The sequence below is a fragment of the Moschus berezovskii genome, chromosome X (genome assembly GCF_049115385.1).
Source record: "Moschus berezovskii isolate FMDL1 chromosome X, NW_MosBer_1.0, whole genome shotgun sequence".
Classification (NCBI taxonomy): Eukaryota; Metazoa; Chordata; class Mammalia; order Artiodactyla; family Moschidae; genus Moschus; species Moschus berezovskii.
In genome coordinates, this window is record NC_142488.1 from 42,434,715 (window position 1) to 42,459,035 (window position 24,321).

A 24,321-nucleotide genomic window follows, 5' to 3' on the forward strand; every position below is an offset into this window, starting at 1 on the left:
ATTTGAAATAGCTCGATTGGAATTCCATCACCTCCACTAGCTTTGTTCTTAATGATGCTTCCTAAGGCCCACTTGACTTCGCATTCCAAGATGTCTGGCTCTAGGTGAGTGATGACACGATCATGATTATCTTGGTCGTGAAGATCTTTTTTGTACAGTTCTTCTGTGTATTCTCGCCACCTCTTCCTAATGTCTTCTGCTTCTGTTAGGTCCATACCATTTCTGTCCTTTATTGTGCCCATCTTTGCAGGAAATGTTCCCTTGGTATCTCTAATTTTATTGAAGAGATCTCCAGTCTTTCCCATTCTATTGTTTTCCTCTATTTCTTTGCACTCATCGCTGAGGAAGGCTTTCTTATCTCTCCGTGCTATTCTTTGGAACTCTGCATGGGTTTATCTTTCCTTTTATCCTTTGCTTTTCACTTCCCTTTTCTCCGATATTTGTAAGGCCTCCACAGACAGCCATTCTGCTTTTTTGCATTTCTTTTTCTTGGGGATGGTCCTGATTCCTGTCTCCTGTACAATGTCATGTACCTCCATCCAGAGTTCATCAGGCACTCTGTGTATCAGATCTAGTCCCTTAAATCTATTTCTTACTTCCACTGTATAGTCATAAGGGATTTGATTTAGGTCATACCTGAATGGTCTAGTGGTTTTCCCCACTTTCTTCAATTTAAGTCTGAATTTGGCAATAAGAAGTTCATGATCCAAGCCAGAGTCAGCTCCCGGTCTTTTTTTTGCTGACTGGATAGAGATTCTCCATCTTTGGCTGCAAAGAATATAATCAATCTGAATTCAGTGTTGACCATCTGGTGATGTCCATGTGTAGAGTCTTCTCTTGTGTTGTTGGAAGAGGGTGTTTGCTATGACCAGTGCGTTCTCTTGACAAAACTCTATTAGTCTTTGCCCTGCTTCATTCTGTACTCCTAGGCCAAATTTGCCTCTTTACTTACTCCAGGTATTTCTTGACTTCCTACTTTTGCATTGCAGTCTACTATAATGAAAAGGATATCTTTTTTGGGTGTTAGTTCTAGAAGGTCTTCATAGAACTGTTCAACTTCAGTTTCTTCAGCATTACTGGTCAGGGCACAGACCTGGATTACTGTGATATTGAATGTTTTGCCTTGGAAATGAACAGAGCTCATTCTGTCGTTTCTGAGACTGCATCCAAGTACTGCATTTTGGACTCTTCTGTTGACCATGATGGCTACTCCATTTCTTCTAAGGGATTCCTGCCCACAGTAGTAGATATAATGGTCATCTGAGTTAAATTCACCCATTCCAGTCCATCTCAGTTTGCTGATTCCTAGAATGTCGATGTTCACTCTTGCCATCTCCTGTTTGATCACTTCCAATTTCCCTTGATTCATGGACCTAAAATTCCAGGTTCCTATGCAATATTGCTCTTTACAGCAGCTAACCCTGCTTCCATCACCAGTCCCATTCACAACTGGTTGTTGTTTTTGCTTTGGCTCCATCCCTTCATTCTTTTGGAGTTATTTCTCCACTGATCTCCAGTAGCATACTGGGCACCTACCGACCTGGGGAGTTCATCTTTCAGTGTCCTATCTTTTTGCCTTTTCATACTGTTCACAGGGTTCTCAGTGTCCATAAACAGTTTTATTGGAATGCAGTCACACATTTGTTTATGGATTGTCTATTGCTGTTTTCATGCTACAGTGACAGAGCTATGCAATTGTGACAGAGGCTGTATGGTCCGCAAAGCAGAAAATATTTGTATCTTACCTTTTAAGAAAAAGTCTGATGACCCTTACTCTACACCATTCCTAGGGATCATGTTGAGGAGATACATACATATGGAAAAACATATATATATGTATATGTATACACACACACATATACATGGAAAGGCAATATAGATTAGGGATAATACGGCTTTAGGGGCTTCCAGAAGACACATTAAAATAACCATTCAGTGTGAAGATGTGGGGAACAGAGAACCCCTGGGCACTGTTGATGGGAATGTAAATTGGTGCAGCTACTGTGGAAAACAGTAGCACGGAGGCACCTCAAAATATTAAAAACAGAACTACCATATGACACAGTAATTCTACTTTTGGATATATATATATATACACAAAGGAAACAAAATCACTGTCCCCAAAAGATATCTGCACCCCCATGTTCAATGCAGTATTATTTGCAATAGCTAACACAGGGAAACAACACAAGTGTCCACTAACAGGTGTATGGATAAAGTGTAAAAAAATATATGGGGCTTCCCAGGTGGCACGGTGGCAAAGAATCTGCCTGCCAATACAGGAGATGTAAGAGACACGAGTTCGATCCCTGGGTCAGGAAAATCCCCTGGAATCAGAAATGGCAACCGACTCTAGTTCTTGCCTGGGAAATTCCATGGACAGAGAAGACTGGAGTGCTATAGTGCATGGGGTCGCAAAGAGTCAGGCAAAACTGAGGACACAGTGCATATGCACGCACGCATGTGCACGCACACGCAAACACACAGTAGAATATTATTCAATCATCAAAAGAAGGAAATCCTGCCATTTGCAATAGCATGGATGGACCTTGAGGGCATTATGCTAAGTAAAATAATTCAATAGAAAGACAAATACTACATGATCTCACATATATGTAGAATCTAAAAAAAAACAAACTCATAGAAACAGGGATCAGACTGGTACTGCCAGAGGCAGGGGGGTGGGGAGTGGATGGGATAATTGGGTGAAGGTGATCAAAAGGAACTAACTTTCTACTATAAAATAAATAAGTTCTGGGGACATAACATACATCATGATGACGACAGTAAACAATAACGTATATTTGAAAGTTTCTAAGAGAGTAGAGCTTAAAAATTCTCATCACAAGAAAAAAGAATTCGAACTGTGAGGTAGTGGATGTGAACTAATCTTACTGTGGTGATCATTTTACAATACATACATATATCTAATCATTATGTTGCATACTTAAACTTACACAATGTTTTATGTCAATTATTTCTCAAAATACCTGGGGAAAAAAGTAAATAAAATAGCCACTGATATAAGAATCTGTTAATACTTACATATTAATCATCTTCATTAAAGTTATAATAACATGTCCCTGAACTTGAAATCAGATAAATGAAGTGTCATCTGTTTTGTCATGAGGACAATATTACAAACCCCAAATACATTTGGGAAAAATCAGATTAAAACAACAGTTCCCTCAAGCACCTGTCAAAGTCCATGAACTTTTTGAAGTTCCTCTGAGGAGGTGTGGGCATAAGGCCTATGCAGGAGCGAAGAGAATCCTCTTCAGAACCAAAGCCGGTGTAAGGTGGAAATTTCCTTTCTATTTTTGGAGGAGGTGGGGCCTTGCACGGAATCGAGGTAAAGTTCTCTATAACAAAACAAAGGCAGATGAAACATCAATATTTTTTTTTGCCCTGATTATGGCTGTTTTGAAAGGTTTGTTATGTTTTCAAGATGAACATGGAGATCTTTGTAGACTATTTTAAACTCTTTCAAACAAAACACAGCAAAATCCTGGGAGGGTAGGTTTCAATCATGTTTACAAAAACCACAGAACTCACTCAATAATCGCCACTGGTTCAAAAGAAAGAAAAAAGAGAGAGAGAGTGTGTCGAATAAGTAAACATTTATCTTTTGTCATCACATCCCCATTTCAGAATATTTTTTGTTCTTCCTTGATTTTCCCAATGATATGAAAATTCAAGCTTGAAACTTTATGCTACCCATTCCATATTTTAACCTGTAATGTAGCCCTCTCCTATCTTTAGTCAACACTCACTAATTAAATTCCTTTCCAAATAGGACTGACTCCCAGCTGTTTCGCCTTTACCTTCCCCAACTGATGTCTCCTCCTCCTGAGCCCACATTTTAAGCCCTCTCCCTTTCCTCTAACTCAGCTCCAGGCCATGATACTTCACTACCTAGATCAAAAACAAAAACAACATTTCTTCTCACCAACAAAACCCTCCAGGTTGCCTCTATTACTGCCCAAGAAAAGACTGCAATTGTACTGAAATGTGATACTGCAAAAATAAATAAAACCCAAATCAAACTAACACAGCTTTTAAAACCACCACAGACAAAGGGAGTGGTAAGTGGTAAATACGGTTGACCTTCTTAATTCATTTATCATCTGTGAGGAAGGAGAGATGTAGAAACATGTGGAGACATATTTGTAACAGCCTGGGAGCTGTTAGGTACTCATTTGTGAGGCTGTACCACCTCTGAGAGGCAAGTGTGCCCTCTGAAGTAGATGACACATTGACTCAATAGATCCCAATCAGCAGTGTTTGTCATACCACAAATGGTAAAGATGATGTCTGGATCTTTCTTAAAGCAAAAGAAAGCAAAGCAACCAAACAACCCATGGAATCTCTTTTATACCTCTTCCCCAAAGTTGACCATCCCATAGGTGTTTTCATTAGAGCCTGAAAGGAGTCTCACATAAGCGAAGATTTCCTTTTCCATTACTAAAATTCTAACAGAAGGAAGAGAACAGATTTAGCACATACCTCTCTAATTGAAAATGTGCACCAAAGTATCATCCAAGGCAGCCTACCTCTTAACATGGAGGGATAGTTGTTTTTTTTTTTTTGTACTGATTGATCAAAAGGCTAAGGGGCTGTTTCTAACTCTGATTTGAAAACATTTTCAACTTTCACATTTCCTTAGACTTCCTAACAGCCTTTGTGTGGAACCTCCTCAGGCATAATCCCCAAAAGAGTATTGTTTCACCCTGACAGAAACTGCTCACAGAAGACATACTAGCAAAGAGAATGCCATCAGATATTTCTCACTGACTTAGTGAAAGGAGGCGGCCAAACTGCGGGTATGGAAGTGACTGGTGAGCCTCTCCTATTGCTATTTTTGTGGCAATTAAAGAGAAGCCTTGGTAATATAGAGGCAAGTTTAAATATTGGAATTCGTCAGAATTACAGCAGACCCTATCATTCCTAATTGTAACATGAAACACACCACTAACTGGTACCTTCATTTTTAGGAAAAGGACCATAGGGGATGCCAGGAAGAACTGTACGTGATTATTAGAAAATTCAGGCATGACTGGTTTCTTCCAACAGGGGACATATGTCTCCAACTCTATATAATAATCTAAACAGCCTAACAAAAAGAGGACACGCACTGAATCTCAAATTAAGAATGCATTCTACATCTCCCCCCAAAATTACAGGTTTTATAACACTGTTGTTTTCTCAACTACATAATTTTTGCAACAGATTTAAGTAACAAAAGAATCAATTTAGAGCTTTCCTCTGCACCCACAGTGCCATCTAGTGTATAAATGCCGAGAACTGTTCCACTCCACCATATTTGACTTTTTCAACAATACAGTCTTTCTGGATACTGTGACTCAAGAATCCATTTTTTATGGGTTAATTGTGTATATTCACAAAAGTTTGGAATTGTGCCTGGATAAGGACTGATGCTAACGCTGAAACTCCAATACTTTGGCCACCTCATGCGACGAGTTGACTCACTGGAAAAGAGTCTAATGTTAGGAGGGACTGGGGGTGGGAAGAGACGGGGACCACAGAGAATGAGATGGCTGGATGGCATCACCGGTTCGATGGACATGAGTTTGAGTGAACTCCGGGAGTTGGTGATGGACAGGGAGGCCTGGCGTGCTGTGATTCATGGGGTCACAAAGAGTCGGACACGACTGAGCGACTGACCTGAACTGAACTGAAGTTTCTGTCTTTGGTTTTCCATTGTTCCACCATCCTGCATGTTTCAGGTGTTAAAAAGTATTTGATGAAAAAGTATACATTTTTTTTTTACAAAGCATCTTCCCAAATATCTTCTTTTTAAAAAAAATTTTTTTTGCAAGATAATTGCTTTACAATATTGTGCAGGTTTCTGCCATACATCAACATGAATCAGCCACAGGTCCCAAATATCTTCTTAAACTGACATTCTAATATCCCAAAACACATCTGCCTTTCAAATAGTCTGATGCTTCTAATTCCAAGAGACTTGTAAAAACATATATATTGACTGCCCATTCACAATTGACTTTATTCCAACAAATTTACACAGAGGGGACAGACTCTTTTTTAAAGAATGTATCTTAATGCTCTTTCACAGTGGTTTACTATTCTTCATCTCATTTGTAAATGATTCTGAGAAAAGCCTTCAATTACCTCGACATTCATCTCTGATTTGCTAGTAACCCAGATTTGGACCCAGGTTTTGGGAGGCCTGAAGCTTATTATTTGGGAGAACCTCTGTAAGATGAAAAATGTCAAATAATTAAGATAAAATTAGGCCCAGTGCCTTGGAATGGGGCCCCTGCAAAGAAAAGAACCCTAAAGCTTAAGCTTCATTATTTTTGAGGTTGAATCCACCTCTGCTTGTACCCCATAAGCACGTCAAATGATTTCAGTGGGATGGTCACTTTGGGGTCAAATAATCACATAATTTTCTAGCTCTAGCTAGAAAACCATTAGAAATCATCTAATTCTCAACCGTCTTCACTGCATAGAAGAGGCTTTAAAAAAAAAAGCAAAATTGTTAGGTCCATCAAGGCCATGTGGTGAGACTAGAAGCAAATTCTACCTCTGCTGCTGCATTTTGGGATGGCTCATTTGTTCAAATGATCATTAGACTCATCTTAGATGCTCTGCTGTTTCTAACACCAGGTGTTCAGAGATGGCTATAAATGACTCCACAAAATTAAATATGATTTAAGTTTTTTGCTTATCCTTAATGGCTTCCCTGGTGACTCAGATAGTAAAGAACCTGCCTGCAATGCAGGAGACCCAAGTTTGATCCCTGGGTCAGGAAGATCCCCTGGAAAAGGGAATGACTACCCACTCCAGTGTTCTTGCCTGGAGAATCCCACGGACAGAGGAATCTGGCAGGCTACAGTCTATATGGGGTCGCAAGAGTCAGACACGACTGAGCTACTAAGTGCGCACGCGTACACACACACACACACACACACACACACACACACACACACACACTAGTTTGGCTGTCCCAACCGCTAAGAATTGATTGTAACAAAGTCCTCTTATGGACAAAAAAATAATAACCCAAGGCAGGAATTCTAGGTAAGAACAGTTTACATTCAAATCCATGTCCCTTCAGTGAAAGAAACACCTGCTAGAGCCCCTGGAGCCTCTTCCAACCTTCATGCTACAGGAAAGTCCGACAGGCCTCCATCTGCTAGTCCGTGTTCATGCACACGAAGTAAGGAGGGAGTGACATGCTCTTGCCCGGCAGGCTAGCCAGGGCCAGCAGGATGGCCAAGTTGCCCAGTGGGGGAGTCACACTGGACTGTTTAGTGGAGGAAGTTGCCTTCTCTTTAGAACCCTGAAACGCACAAAAGAATCTCATCTTTTTAGGAGTCCAGATGGGCTTTAACACAGGGGTTTTACATATATATCTCTTGGGATTCTGTCAAGCCCTCTGCTTCTACATAATAGAAAGCTTTCTCATGTGCCTTTCTTGGGACTGTGGCCAACTTCACCTCTTAGTCCGTCTGCCATTTTTTCTTCCCCCAAATATGTTGGGGGTGGCAATAGGTAAGAGAAGGTACTGAGGCACCCAGGCTGTATACTGCATTAGAAATCTCCCCCTGGCTTCCTCTTAGGGAGGTCCCTAGCTGTGTCATTGGCAGTTGTCAGCTTCTTCCTATGGCGCTGCAGAGTGGTGACACCAGGTTTCTACTGACCACGATTATTGGCAAGGAAGGAAATGTGACCACAATTATTGCCAGGACTCTGTCCTGGTTTGGGCTTCAAGAATACCAAAATATAATGTATAAAATGTGGTTAGTCTTATGAATTTTTAGAGCCAGATGAGTTATTAAAAAAAATTTAAATGTCCAAAGAAACTGCATCTAAGTAACATTAATAGTCTTAATTTACATTTAAAGTAACATTAAGTCTATTAATTTAATGTTACCAAAAAGTCAGGAAAAGCAAATGCAAAGATCATCAGAGGATACTGATTCACTCCCCTCCTCCCTGAATCATGGATATAATTTCTAGTCATTAGTTACATTAAGTATACTGTTGTTACTCAAGAAATGTTGTGTAATAATGGTGTCTATTAAATGGGATATTTTAACTTATCTTATGAGAAATATAAAAACTCAGCATGACTATAAAATGCATCATAACTTTGCATTTGCATAATTTTCTCTTTAAAGACATAATGCTCATATTATATGAGCTTTAAAGGCACAAATGACTTTTTTAAATATAATACAACAAGTCTCTAGAGAGAGAAAAAGAAGTGAGCAGGAAGAAATTAGGCACTAGGGCTCAACTGAAACTGACCACAGGGCATTTAAAGTTGATGCATCTGCTGAGGATGGCTAGATCCAGAGCACACTAGTAGATTTCTTCTGCCTCTGAAAGTTCCCTGTAAACCCATCAAAATAATAACAATGTACTGGGTCTCTCCAGCACTATGTTCATTTCCCCAAATACAAACTTTATATTCTCAAAATCAAGCTAACAAACATCAACTGAATGTTGGACATAATATTTAAGGGATCATATGACCTCACCACATCCTTTGTATTAAGGTAATCTTTCAGTGGATTTCTCAGGTGGAACAGAGGTAAAGAATGCACCTGTCAGAACCTTGACAAGTCACCCATCCAAACCCACACACAACGAGGTAACTACATAATAAATAGAACTCCAAAAACTGTCAGAAGATGGAAAGGCCACCCCGAACACAGCAAAATAAGCAAGATGAAGAGGCAGAGAAATACCCAACAAGTAAAGGAACAGGATAAATGCCCACCAACACAAACAAAAGATATAGGGAACCTACCCGATAAAGAATTTTGAATTTTAATGTGAAAATGATTCAAAATCTGGAAAGCAAAATGGAGTTACAGATATATAAACTGGAGAAAAGGATTGAGAAGATGGAAGAAATGTTCAATAAGGAATTAGAGGAAATAAAAAAGAGTCAATATACAATGAATAATACAATAGATGAGATCAGAAACACTCTCAAGGGCACAAACAGTAGAATAACGGAGGCAGAAGACAGGATAAGTGAGCTAGAAGATAGAATTGTAGAAATAAATGAAACAGAGACGGAAAAAGAAAAAAGAATTTAAAAAAATGAGGACAATATTAGAGACATATGGGACAATATTAAACGCCCCAACATTCGAATCATAGGAGTCCCAGAAGAAGAAGACAAAAAGAAAGACCATGAGAGAATACTTGAGGAGATAATAGTTGAAAATTTCCCTAAAATGGGGAAGGAAATAATCACCCAAGTCCAAGAAACACAGAGAGTCCCTAACAGGATAAACCCAAGGCGAAATACCCCAAGGCACATATTAATCAAATTAACAAAGATCAAGCACAAAGAACAAATATTAAAAGCAGCAAGGGAAAAACAACAAATAACACACAAGGGTATCCCCATAAGGATAAGAGCTGATCTTTCAGCAGAAACTCTACAGGCCAGGAGGGAATGGTAAGACATACTTAAAGTGATGAAAGAAAATAACCTACAGCCCAGATTACTGTACCCAGCAAGGATCTCATTCAAATATGAAGGAGAAATCAAAAGCTTTACAGACAAGCCAAAGCTGAGAGAATTCAGCATCACCAAACCAGCTCTCCAACAAATACTAAAGGATCTTCTCTAGACAGGAAACACAGAAAGGGTATATAAACTCGAACTCAAAACAATAAAGAAAATAGCAATGGGATCATACTTATCAATAATCACCTTAAACGTAAATGGGTTGAATGCCCCAACCAAAAGACAAAGGCTGGATGAATGGATACAAAAACAAGACCCCCATATATGTTGTCTACAAGAGACCCACCTCAAATCGAGGGACACATACAGACTGAAAGTGAAGGGCTGGAAAAAGATATTCCATGCAAATAGAGACCAAAAGAAGGCAGGAGTAGCAATACTCATATCAGATAAAATAGATTTTAAAACAAAGGCTGTGAAAAGAGACAAAGAAGGAAACTACATAATGATCAAAGGATCAATCCAAGAAGAAGATATAACAATTATAAATATTTACGCACCCAACATAGGAGCACCGCAATATGTAAGACAATTACTAACAAGTATGAAAGGGGAAATTAACAATAACACATTAATAGTGGGAGACTTTAATACCCCACTTACATCTATGGATAGATCAACTAAACAGAAAATTAACAAGGAAACACAAACTTTAAATGATACAATAGACCAGTTAGACCTAATATCTCTATAGAACATTTCACCCCAAAACAATGAATTTCACCTTTTTCTCAAGCGCACACGGAACCTTTTCCAGGATAGATCACATCCTGGGCCATAAATCTAGCCTTGGTAAATTCAAAAAAATTGAAATCATTCCAAGCATCTTTTCTGACCACAATGCAGTAAGATTAGATCTCAATTACGGGAGAAAAACTATTAAAAATGCCAACATATAGAGGCTGAACAACACGCTGCTGAATAATGAACAAATCATAGAAGAAATCAAAAGAGAAATCAAAATATGCATAGAAAAGAATGAAAATGAAAACACAACAACCCAAAACCTCTGGGACACTGTAAAAGCAGTGCTCAGGGGGAAGTTCATAGCAATACAGGCACACCTCAAGAAACAAGAAAAAAGTCAACTAAATAACCTAACTCTACATCTAAAGCAACTAGAAAAGGAAGAAATGAAGAACCCCAGGGTTAGCAGAAGGAAAGAAATCGTAAAAATTAGGGCAGAGATAAATGCAGAAGAAACAAAAGAGACCATAGCAAAAATCAACAAAGCCAAAAGCTGGTTCTTTGAGAAGGTAAATAAAATTGACAAACCACTAGCCAGACTCATCAAGAAACAAAGGGAGAAGAACCAAATCAATAAAATTAGAAATGAAAATGGAGAGATCACAACTGACAATACAGAAATACAAAGGATTATTAGAGAATACTATCAGCAATTATATGGCAATAAAATGAATAACCTGGAAGAAATGGACAAATTCCTAGAAAAGTACACCTTGCCAAAACTGAACCAGGAAGAAATAGAAAATCTGAATAGACCCATCACAAGCATGGAAATAGAGGAAGTAATCAGAAAGCTTCCAGCAAACAAAAGCCCAGGTCCAGACGGCTTCACAGCTGAATTCTACCAAAAATTTAGTGAAGAGCTAACACCTATTCTACTCAAACTCTTCCAGAAAATTGCTGAGGAAGGGAAACTTCCAAACTCATTCTATGAGGCCACTATCACCCTAATCCCAAAACCTGGTAAAGATCCCACAAAAAAAGAAAACTACAGGCCAATATCACTGATGAACATAGATGCAAAAATCCTTAACAAAATTCTAGCAATCAGAATCCAACAACACATTAAGAAGATCATACATCATGACCAAGTGGGCTTTATCCCAGGAATGCAAGGATTCTTCAAAATCCGCAAATCAATCAACGTAATACACCACATTAACAAACTGAAAAATAAAAATCATATGATTATCTCAATAGATGCAGAGAAAGCCTTTGACAAAATTCAACATCCATTTATGATAAAAACTCTCCAGAAAGTGGGAATAGAAGGGACATATCTGAACATAATAAAAGCTATATATGACAAACCCACAGCAAACATTATCCTCAATGGTGAAAAACTGAAAGCATTTCCCCTAAAGTCAGGAACAAGACAAGGGTGCCCACTCTCACCACTACTATTCAACATAGTTTTGGAAGGTTTGGCCACAGCAATCAGAGCAGAAAAAGACATAAAAGGAATACAAATTGGAAAAGAAGAAGTAAAACTTTCACTGTTCGCTGATGACATGATCCTCTACACAGAAAACCCTAGAGACTCTACCAGAAAACTACTAGAGCTAATCAATGAATACAGTAAAGTTGCAGGATGTAAAATCAACACACAGAAATCCCTTGCATTCCTATACACTAATAATGAGAAAATAGAAAGAGAAATTAAGGAAACTATTCCATTCACTGTTGCAATGAAAATAATTAAATACTTAGGAATATATCTACCTAAGGAAACAAAAGACTTGTACATAGAAAACTATAAAACACTAGTGAAAGTAATCAAAGAGGACACTAATAGATGGAGAAATATACCGTGTTCGTGGATTGGAAGAATAAATATTGTAAAAATGAGTATACTACCCAAAGTAATTTATACATTCAATGCAATCCCTATCAAGCTACCAACGATATTTTTCACAGAACTAGAACAAATAATCTCACAATTTGTATGGAAATACAAAAAACCTCGAATAGCCAAAGCAATCTTGAAGAAGAAAAATAGAACTGGGGGAATTAACCTGCCAGACTTCAGGCTCTACTACAAAGCCACAGTCATCAAGACAGTATGGTACTGGCATAAAGACAGAAATATAGATCAATGGAACAAAATAGAAAGCCCAGATTTAAATCCACGCACCTATGGACACCTTATCTTCGACAAAGGAGGCAAGAATATAAAATGGACAAAAAACAGTCTCTTTAACAACTGGTGCTGAGAAAACTGGTCAACCACTTGTAAAAGAATGAAACTAGAACACTTCCTAACACCATACACCAAAATAAACTCAAAATGGATTAGAGAGCTAAATGTAAGACCAGAAACTATAAAACTCCTAGAGGAGAACGTAGGCAAAACACTCTCTGACAGAAATCATAGCAGGATCCTCCAAGACCCACCTCCCAGAATATTGGAAATGAAAGCAAAAATAAACAAATGGGACCTAATTAAAATCAAAAGCTTCTGTACAGCAAAGGAAACTCTAAGCAAGGTGAAAAGACAGCCTTCAGAATGGGAGAAAATAATAGCAAATGAAGCAACTGATAAAGGATTAATCTCCAAAATATACAAGCAGCTCCTGCAGCTCAATTCCAGAAAACTAAGTGACCCAATCAAAAAATGGGCCAAAGAACTAAACAGACATTTCTCCAAAGAAGACATAAAGATGGCTAACAAACACATGAAAAAATGCTCAACATCCCTCATAATCAGAGAAATGCAAATCAAAACCACAATGAGATACCATTTCACACCAGTCAGAATGGCTGCTATCCAGAAGTCTACATGCAGTAAATGCTGGAGAGGGTGTGGAGAGAAGGGAACCCTCTTACACTGTTGGTGGGAATGCAAACTAGTAGAGCCACTATGGAGAACAGTGTGGAGATTCCTCAAAAAACTAGAAATAGAACTGCCGTATGATCCAGCAATCGCACTCCTGGGCATACACACCGAGGAAACCAGAATTGAAAGAGACACATGTACTCCAATGTTCATTGCAGCACTGTTTATAATAGCCGGGACATGGAAGCAACCTGGATGTCCATCTGCAGATGAATGGATAAGAAAGCTTTGGTACATATACACAATGGAGTATTTTTCAGCCATCAAAAAGAATGCATTTGAATCAGTTTTAATGAGGTGGATGAAATTGGAGCCAATTATACAGAGTGAAGTAAGCCAGAAAGAAAAACATCAATACAATATACTAAAGCATATATATGGAATTTAGAAAGATGGTAACCTGAACCCTGTATACGAGACTGCAAAAGAGACATAGGCATATAGAACAGTCTTTGGGACTCTGTGGGAGAGGGTAAAGGTGGGATGATTGGGGAGAACAGCATTGTAGCATGTATTTTATCATAAGTGACCAGTCCAGGTTCGACGCATAATACAGGATGCTTGGGGCTGGTGCACGGGGATGACATGGAGGGAGGATATGGGGAAGAGGGAGGTGGGAGGCGGGTTCAAGAAAGAGAACACATGTACACCCGGGGCGGATTCATGTCAATGTATGGCAAAACCAACCAATATATTAATGTAAGGTAATTTGCCTTCAATAAAATAAATTAAATAAAATAAAATAAAAAAAAGAATGCACCTGTCATGCAGGAGACACAAGAGACACGGGTTTGATCCCTGTGTCAGGAAGATCCCCTGGAGTAGGAAATGGCAACCCTCTCAGGTATTCTTGCCTGGGAAATCCCATGGATAGAGGAGCCTGGCGGGTTACAGTCCATGGATTCCGTTTCTACAAAGAATCGGACATGATTGAGCAGGCACGTATACAATCTTTCAGTAGGACATAGGTAAATGTCTTCGGTGACTCATTCTTTTTTATCAATTTTTCAACTCTACACTGAAGACTTGTCAACTCTGAACAGGTACTTACATTTATTAAAAATCAAATTATCCTTCCCAACGATCTAAGGGTCACTAGCAGCTTCTCTATGGCAGCCACTACCTGCACATTCCTGGCTCCTTCTTGTCCTCAGGACCCAAAACAAATATGCCCAACTGTGTCCACCAACAGGACTAATTTTAGAAAATAATATAAGAAGAGGCCACCAACTCAGCCCCATTTTGACTAATCTGGCATGCAGAGGCAGTGGAACAAATTCCCTTAGTGAACCAAAGAGAGAAATCGAAAGTCTTTTATATTCCAACCCCTTTGTGTGCTGTGTATCTTCTTACATAATATAATGATTCCTTTTTTTTATTTTTTAAAATTTGAGATATCAAGGGAACATTTCATTCAAAGATGGGCTCGATAAAGGACAAAAATGGTATGGACCTAACAGAAGCAGAAGATAATAAGAAGAGGCGGCAAGAATACACAGAAGAACTGTAGAAAAAAGATCTTCACGACCAAGATAGTCACAATAACGTGATCACTGACCTAGAACCAGACATCTTGGAATGTGAAGTCAAGTGGGCCTCAGAGAGCATCACTAGGAACAAAGCTAGTGGAGGTGTTGGAATTCCAGTTGAGCTATTTCAAATCCTGAAAGATGATGCTGTGAAAGTGCTGCACTCAAAATGTCAGCAAATTTGGAAAACTCAGCAGTGGCCACAGGACTGGAAAAGGTCAGTCTTCATTCCAATCCCAAAGAAAGGCAATGCCAAAGAATGCTCAAACTACCACACAATTGCACTCATCTCACACGCTAGTAAAGTCATGCTCAAAATTCTCCAAGCCAGGCTTCAGCAATATGTGAACCGTGAACTTCCAGATGTTCAAGCAGGTTTTAGAAAAGGCAGAGGAACCAGAGATCTAATTGTCAACATCCGCTGGATCATGGAGAAAGCAAGAGAGTTTCAGAAAAGCATCTATTTCTGCTTCATTGACTATGTCAAAGCCTTTGACTGTGTGGATCACAACAAACTGTGGAACATTCTGAAAGAGATGGGAATACCAGACCACCTGACCTGCCTCTTGAGAAACCTGTATGCAGGTCAGGAAGCAACAGTTAGAACTGGACATGGAACAACAGACTGGTTCCAAATAGGAAAAGGAGTATGTCAAGGCTGTATATTGTCACCCTGCTTATTGAACTTATATGCAGAGTACATCATGAGGAACGCTGGGCTGGAAAAAGCACAAGCTGGAATCAAGATTGCTGGGAGAAATATCAATAACCTCAGAGCAGATGACACCACCCTTATGGCAGAAAGTGAGGAGGAACTCAAAGGCCTCTTGATGAAAGTGAAAGAGGAGAGTGAAAAGTTTGGCTTGAAGCTCAACATTCAGAAAACGAAGATCATGGCATCTGGTCCCATCACTTCATGGGAAATAGATGGGGCAACAGTGGAAACTGTCAGACTTTATTTTTTTGGGCTCCTAAAACACTGCAGATGCTGACTGCAGCCATGAAATTAAAAGACGCTTACTCCTTGGAAGGAAAGTTATGAGCAACCTAGATAGCATATTAAAAAGCAGAGACATTACTTTGCCAACAATAGTCCGTCTAGTCAAGGCTATGGTTTTTCCCGTGGTCATGTATGGATGTGAGAGTTGGACTGTGAAGAAAGCTGATCGCCGAAGAATTGATGCTTTTGAATTGTGGTGCTGGAGAAGACTCTTGAGAGTCCCTTGGACTGCAAGGAGATCCAACCAGTCCATTCTAAAGGAGACCAATCCTAGGTGTTCATTGGAAGGACTGATGCTAAAGCTGAAACTCCAATACTTTGGCCACCTCATGCGACGAGTTGACTCACTGGAAAAGAGTCTGATGCTAGGAGGGATTGGGGATGGGAGGAGACAGGGATGACAGAGAATGAGATGGCTGGATGGCATCATCGACTCGATGGACATGAGTTTGGGTGAACTCCGGGAGTTGGTGATGGACAGGGAGACCTGGCGTACTGTGATTCATGAGGTCGCAGAGCGTCGGACACGACTGAGCGACTGAACTGAACTGAATTATTTTACAGTATTATATTGGTTGGTTTTGCCATACATTGACATGAATCTGCCCCAGGTGTACATGAATTCCCCTTCCCTAACCCCCCTCCCACCTCCCTCTTCCCTTATCCTCCCTCTGGGTCATCCCCGCACACCAGCCCCGAGCATCCTGTAACATGCATCGACCGTGAACTGGCGATTCGTTTCACATATGATAATATACATGTTTCAATGCCATTCCCATCAGGCCAGGAACACTACACAGTGGGGACATCAAGACACGTAAGGTGGGCCTCATGTCATCCTAGAGACAAAGCACCCTGTCTTTTAGGAAAAGCTGTTGTTGTTTCTGGCTTCCATCTCATGGCTCAGGGAAGTGAGCTCATATGAATACTCCAAGGTTCAGAGAGGAGTAAGCAACCCCCAATCGAGCTCCAACTCCAATCTGGGAGGTTGTCAACTCCTATCACCCCCACTTAGCTAAGCACCAGCAGGTACCTGAACCCTGGGGTGGAGGGCCTGGGAAGCGGGCAGGGCTGGCCTGCAGGTTTAACAAAAGGAGGGGGTTGTTTTTCAGGTTTCATCTCAGATCCTCCCCCTGCTTCTGTGACAGTTATAATACCATGTAACATGCAGTAGATCTCTGCTCCCCTCCCAGCCTAGAAACTCCTTACACAATTCTGCAGCTCCTGTGTCCACCGCAATGACCTACATCTAGTAGGTGCTTAATAAGTCACTGGCTTCCATGATGAACTGAACTAACCTGATCTGAATGGAATGAAGAGCTAAGAAGAGAGAAGCTGGCAGCCTGGCTGTGCCTCACCAGGAAAGGTAGAGCAGATAGGCACAATTTGCTAGAGAACAAAAATCAGTATAGCCTCTGTGGTAAGCAAGGATTCAGCGGAAAGAAAAGTCTTTGCATTTCCATTTCAACTCCTTGACCACAACAGTGAGGCAGGGGACTACATGGGAAAACAGCAGCCTTTGGCATCAGGCAGACAAGTTTAAGTTTTTGGCTCACTCTTTACTTGCTGCATGCATGACCTTCGTCCAGGAAACCCCTTGGAAGCCACAGTCTCTTCACCTCTAAAATAAGGATGATGTTAGGGGAGTAAATAAGACAACAAACGCCTGGCAGTTAGCAAATGCTCGATAAATGGTAGCAGCTATTAGAAGCTTAAAAGTCAGCTCAATCTTAACTAGGGAACAAAGACTCCAAGTTTAAATATTATTTTCTAATTGACAGATGTATCACTTACCAATTCCATATTTAGTTCTATAATAAGTTTTCGTGAAATCATCACAGTCACAAAGGAGAACTTTCCTTCCCCACACGTTGATGGTAGTTCCTATGGACAGGTCAGCATCTTTGTAAAACTCTTGGTCTAATTTTTCTAGCTAATAAAAACAAAGGAACATGACATTGGCACCACAGACCCACCAAAGACCTTGGCATCCCCCCTCTCAAAGAAAAAAGGAAATTTTAAAAAATCCATTACATCACGTATAAACAAAATTTTTAAATCAAATCAGAAGACAACCACTCAAAATCAACATTTTAGAAAGATCTTTTAGCAAGGTAGTGCTGCCAAATGGCAATACAATGCATATGTTTATATATACACTTAAGCATGTTTATTATTGATAAATGTAATAGTGCAACACATACATTTATACAGTCATCAATTTTGTTCCCAACCAGTCTCCCATAAGAATACACAACTCAGCCCACATTCCAGCTTACAGAGAAGCCATACTGGCAACAGTAGTAAAACATGACTTACCTTGTATTTATCCAACAGGTAGCCATATACTCGGTTCTCTGAGTAGCCACCATACACATTGAGAACTGTCTGGTCTGTTAACTGGCCCGGTTGATAGACTCCAGAGGGGCCATACTAGAAGATATAAATCAAATCAAGAGGTGGTGGGTGGACTCTCAACACAAACATGCTCCTGACGAGGGGCTCAAGTGGCAAGTGATACTATCTGGTTCTCCTCTATCATCCCAAGGAAGACAGGACACAGACTCCAGCCACCTTTCCCCCATACTTCCCCACCCACTGCGGGTTGGTCTATATTCCCTTCATCCTTCAAGGACCTGATGAAGCCCCATCTTTTTCTTCTGACCTCTCCCATCCTGCTGGCCAGTCTCTGATCCAAACCTCTATAGCACCTACCTCAGGGTTAATGCACTTGTCTTTGCTCTCTAACTGCTTCATCAGCAGTCGTCTTTTCACTAAACAACAAGATGCCCTGATGGAGAAACCCTGCCTTGCTTTCTTGACTGGGCCAGCACCCTGCCTGACCCTGAGCAAGGAGGCATTTTTCTGGCTGAGAGAGGCAGTGTGGTGACGTAGTATGAATGCTGAAGTGCAGTCAGCCTCTCACAGAAACTGTGGCCGGGAGTAAGACAGGGAGGACACTGTTCAGTTTCACCGGTGCTGGAGGTGGTCAGGCAGGAAATATCTGAACTTATGGAAACTGATACTAATTGGTTTATCTCAGCTGAGAAATCAGAATCATCCCTGATACGTGTGACATAAACTATAAGTTAAAACGTGTAAATTTATGAGGTGTGGGGTGTAAGTAAGGCACGGTACAGAGGAAAAAACAACACATTTTTGGATGCAAACTCTCTCATTGCCACTTCTTAGCTATAGGACATGGGGCCAGACACTTATCCTCTCAGAACTTCAGTAGCAACAGTATTTACTCCTTGCCTTCTCAAAGGATGTGGTGTCAAGGGAATACACACTGCTCTTGGATCTCTCCTCCAAGAGAATGCAAGCACCATGTAGCAGGAATTAACCCATTTTCTATCTCATGGTAACCCCAGAGCCAGCACACAGCTGACACTTACTAAATATTTGTTGCATGAATGAATAAATGAAGCAATTGATGTCAAGGAACACTGCAAATGTCAGGTATGTCATTATTATTTTATATTTAGCCTATTTTTCAAAGTCATTCTAAAAACAGGCTTCCCTGGCTCCTCCTGGCCACCTGCTATGCATATGCCTGGAGTTTGCTCTGGGACAAACCCAGTCCCAGCCCCAAGAAGCGACATAGCAGGACTTCTGCTGGGAGACTCTTGAGAATCTGGAAGAGTCTCTTGTGATAAGCAAATAACCAGTGGTTGTATGCATCAGAAATGAGTGTTACAGTAATCTTTTCAGTAGCACTAGGAAGTAAGTTTAAAAATACATTATCCAAATAAAGAAATAAAACATAACAGACTTGTGAATAAGCTGTGATGTTTTCATGTGCATTATAGGTGTTCATAGGTCTTTGCATGCATCCGTGCTAAGTTGCTTCAGTTGTGTCTGACTCTTTGTGACCCCATGGACTATAGCCCCCCAGGCTCCTCTGTCCATGGGGATTCTCCAGGCAAGAATACCGGAGTAGGTTGCCATGCCCTCCTCCAGGGGATCTTCACAACCCAGGGATCAAACCCAGATCTCCTATCATCTCTGGTATTGGGTTCTTTACCAATAGTACCACCTGGGAAGCTCTTATAGATCCTTAGATAGTGCTTTTCACTATATTATCTCAGTCAGTCTTTAGAGTTACCTTAGGAGGGAAGCCTAGTTAAAAGCATTTTAGAGATAGGGAAATATGTTCAGAGAGGTTAATGACTGGCCTAAGGTCACACAGCTATTACGTGGCAGATCTACAATTCTAACCCAGGTCTTCTGTCTATGTGCTGTTTCCATTGCACCCAGGTTACATTAGCTCTCAAATAGCCATGAACATGTGTATAAATCATTTGAACAACTCTTTTTTAACAGTAAAAATGCTAAAGCTATTACTGTTGCTAGCCAGTGGCTAGTTGGTGACTACTTCTGCAAGTGGCTACTCACAGAAGAGTCACTCCTCTGTGTATGTGTGTGTGTGTGTGTGTGTGTGTGTTCACAGCCCAGACCAATACAATGGGATCTCCCCAGTAGGCTACAGAGGCCAGAGGCTATTGCTCTTCCCAAGGCCACGAGCAATTCTTTTACTCGAGAGTCATTTACCTTCATAAGACTCACGGTAAACTCAGTGACATAGGTAGTTCTTTTGCATTTGACTTTTTCCTTTTACGTGTCTTAAGCCCCGAATCTTCCAATTCCAAGATGTATATTAATAGAGGGCACAAAGTGCAAGTTTTCTAAACACCAGCACTAATACATAGTGACTTGTCACCAACAGTCATAACACGCGACATTCCAGACAGTGACTAGAGTCTTCAGCCCACAAGCAAACTTGGAAAGCAGTCCCATGTCCACTGCTCACCTTAGGTAGCTTTCTCCTCCGGAGAAACAATGACATAGCATCTCTTCCTGAGTTATGCGGCAAGACTTCTTTGATCTCGATGGTATCATCAGACAGAAAGTAATGCAGGATGAGTTCTCTACGATCCCCAAACTCTGAGCCTGAGTCGTCCCACACACAGAAGAAACGCAAGACCTTCCTATCATACTCAAGGAACTGTTTCAGAGTGTCAGAGGACTCATAGGGACGTAAGGGCTCCGTGAAGTCTAGCTTCTGTCAGTGGAGAAAAAGTTAATGATAGTGGAAGTTTTTCTGTAATCGCTTCTGGGATGCAAGCAGTCAAAGAACACAGAGGTATCTTTTCCATAGACTATTCTGTGACATTTTTAAAAATTTCAACTAACAACATATATGATATGCATATATAACTACTTTCAACCTTAGAAATACAGACAATCAAGTATTCGGAAGCTTTTCATTAAATATTATTTTAACACACTAAAGTATACTTCTATAATGTTTTTGAAAACTGACTCTTCTTAGAGACTTAAAATTCTTGTTTAAGAGCAGACAAAACTAATATATGGTGACAGAAATCAGAATAGTTATTGCCTCTGGGTAGATGACTGACTGGAAAGGGGGGCAAGGGAACTCTCTGGGGTGATGGACATATTCTCTATCTTGATTTTTGTGCTGGTTATTAAACTGTATATACATTTTTCAAAATTGTCAACAGGTATGCTTAAGATTTGTACATCCAAGTCTATGTTAATTATTTCTCAACCAAAAGTTATTTTCACTGAAAATTCATATCCGTTTATGCTTCTTACTCATCACAGATTTTTGTGAAAGTAAAAAGAGAAGAAATATCTTCACAGTTTTATTTTACTCAAAAGGTTTAGGTAGCAAAGATCTGAAAGGTCACGGAAACAGGAATGGAGCAAATGGAGAACTTCTCAATCTGCACAGGACTACTGTGCAGGCTCTGGCTCCCAACCCAGGAACCACTAGCTGGGCAGTTTTCTTGGCCTAATTCTTCTCTATCTGCACAATCTCAGTCTTGTCATGGAGCGAAAGTGCCCCCCGCCCCCATTCTATCTAATGTAGCCTAATAGGGTGGCTATATAAGGAAGGGCTCACCAGCAAGTGAGATGTAGTCCTACATTGGGTCATGTAATCTTATTTGTAAATTCTCAAAATTTTGTGTCTGTCCAGGGAAGTCTAGGGGCAGATTCATCCCAAGACACAGGAGACATGATGGCCCTCCAGAAGTTCTTCAGTCTTATCCTTGATATTTAAATGAAATTATGAGATCTCTACTTTCATTGATTATCTTTAATATTTAAATGAAATTATACGATCTCTATTTTCACTGATAGAGAAAACTTTCTTTGGCATGATAAGGCCGCTAAGAAATCCATTATTGATTACATACCATGGGAGATCTTTTCAGCCCAAGTTAAATTGTTTAATTTTAACTTTACATTTCAAGGCAGCAAACACTGGAGAAGTAAATGCATTAAAGTCAATATAAAAGCCTCTTATTAAACTCCTAATTTTCCACAGACTTCTATATTTATTGAAGAGCTTTCTCCCTGAGGGAATAAATCCTAAAATGATTCTCTCAATCTGAAAGGAAATTATTTAAAACATTTCTTGGCTGTTCTTGGTATTTATTCTTGATTCCTGGAACAGAAGATTTTTTTTCCTTATAAACCTATGAAATCATACAGTGTTCCTATGTATTTCATATTATGCATCATCACTCACAATCACTATCATATAATACCAGCTGTTAGTGAATGAGTGTGGCCAGATGCAAAGGGTGATAAATCATATAGATCCATTTCTTTTGGTTTCTCTTTGCTGGTTCTAAAGACTTTTATATAATTTATCCAGATTCTTACTTCCAGGGCATTTGGAAAAAAATAGGAATGAACCCAAACCATAAATCTCTTTGCATGCCAATACACACAAGAATATTGCCACAAGGATTTCACCTTAGATAATCCAGGATCAATAATCTATATTTCTCAGGAGGGATATATGTCTACAATATTAAAGGATAAATCTGGTGGGGCTAGGAGGAAGGAATAGATGAATGATCCTACATGCAGCTTTTAACAAGAGATCAAAGCAGAATCAAAGGAGATTTTTATTCTAAATTTTATGTTATCTTTCTGCAAAGAAGTTAATTATAAGTTTTAGAAACAATAAAAATGAGAACAAACTAATCTATAGGGATAGAAATGAGAACAGTGCTTATCCCTGGGTGGGGGGAAGGACAGATTGGAAAAATGCAGGTAGGAACTTTCTAGGAGGATGGAATGTTCTAGACTGTGATTTTGGGTGTGGATTACATGGGTGTATGCATTTGTTAAAACCCATCAAGCTCAGTTCAGTTCAGTTCAGTCGTTCAGTCGTGTCCGACTCTTAGCGACCCCATGAACCACAACACGAAAGGCCTCCCTGTCTATCACCAACTCCCAGAGTTCACTCAAACTCATGTCCATCGAGTCAGTGATGCCATCCAGCCACCTCATTCTCTGTCGTCCCCGTCTCCTCCTACCCCCAATCGCTCCCAGCATCAGAGTCTTTTCCAGTGAGTCAACTCGTCGCATGAGGTGGCCAAAGTATTGGAGTTTCAGCTTTAGCATAAGTCCTTCCAATGAATACCCAGGATTGATCTCCTTTAGAATGGACTGGTTGGATCTCCTTGCAGTACAAGGGACTCTCAAGAGTCTTCTCCAGCACCACAGTTCAAAAGCATCAATTCTTCGGCGATCAGCTTTCTTCACAGTCCAACTCTCACATCCACACATGACCATGGGAAAAACCATAGCCTTGACTAGACGGACCTTGGTTGGCAAAGTAATGTCTCTGCTTTTTAATATGCTATCTAGGCTGGTCATAACTTTCCTTCCAAGGAGTAAGCGTCTTTTAATTTCATGGCTGCAATCAGCATCTGCAGTGATTTTGGAGCCCAAAAAAATAAAGTCTGACACAGTTTCCACTGTTTCCCCATCTATTTCCCAAGAAGTGATGGGACCAGATGCCATGATCTTCGTTTTCTGAATGTTGAGCTTCAAAAACCCATCAAACTGTATATTTAATTTCTGTGCATTTTACTGTGCATGATCATATGTCAATAAAAAGAGTAACAAATAAGAATAATTAAAATCAGGATAAGAAGCAAGAGATTTGAGTTCAAGTCCCAGCAAGAAGACTGGTGAGGTAGGTGACCTTCCACATAACACCTGCCCTTTTGGGTATTCAGATTTTTCTGTAAAACATAAAATTTGGGCCAAGGGCTCATGAAAAAAAAAAAAAAACTCTGGAAAGACTACAATAATACTACTAACACTGATTCTTTCCTCCCTACACTGGGTGGGATCAGACTTTGCCAATAAGCATCCTTTATCGTGGGAGCACATCAAAATCATGGCCCTCCTCATTCTTGAACTTCTCTGCATCTAATGTCACCTTAAAGGAAGCTGGGAGTCTTAAGAAAGAAAAAGGTGTACCCAAAGCTTGGTTGAGTGTATCAGTAGCACAGGAGCCAAGATTTTCCCCAGATTTAAGCAACTAAAATGGGAAAAGAAAAGCCAGGTAAGAGTGGGCCCAACTGTTTCAATGTCAGTGACTGCAAAGCCAATCCCGGGTTCTTAGAAACCATCCCAAATGGGCAGCTCATGATGACTCCCCCTGCCTGGAAGGGCCACTCTCTGTAAAGAGAAATGGGGGTGAGGGCAGAGAGTGAGTCTTTCCTGCACCGAAGCCAATCCCCAGCCTCTGTCCAGCCCAAAGGAAAAGAGGACAACTCCAGTGACCATGGACCCCCAAGTCCTTTCACCTGGGCATCAGAAGTACTGACACCAT

The 24,321-nt window shown here is 40.2% G+C and overlaps 1 protein-coding gene across 3 annotated transcripts in view; it reads right to left on the reverse strand.

The window, feature by feature from the left end:
• EFHC2 (EF-hand domain containing 2) overlaps positions 1 to 24,321 on the reverse strand; it is a 326,643-nt gene that overhangs the window by 118,705 nt on the left and 183,617 nt on the right. For all 3 annotated transcript variants that reach the window (XM_088833699.1, XM_088833698.1, XM_055393577.2), the window contains 4 exons: positions 20,464 to 20,715; positions 17,970 to 18,083; positions 17,445 to 17,583; positions 3,197 to 3,362 (listed from right to left, as the gene is read on the reverse strand). In XM_088833699.1, the coding sequence (XP_088689825.1) occupies positions 3,197 to 3,362; positions 17,445 to 17,583; positions 17,970 to 18,083; positions 20,464 to 20,715 (671 nt within the window). The remainder of the gene's footprint in view (positions 1 to 3,196; positions 3,363 to 17,444; positions 17,584 to 17,969; positions 18,084 to 20,463; positions 20,716 to 24,321) is intronic.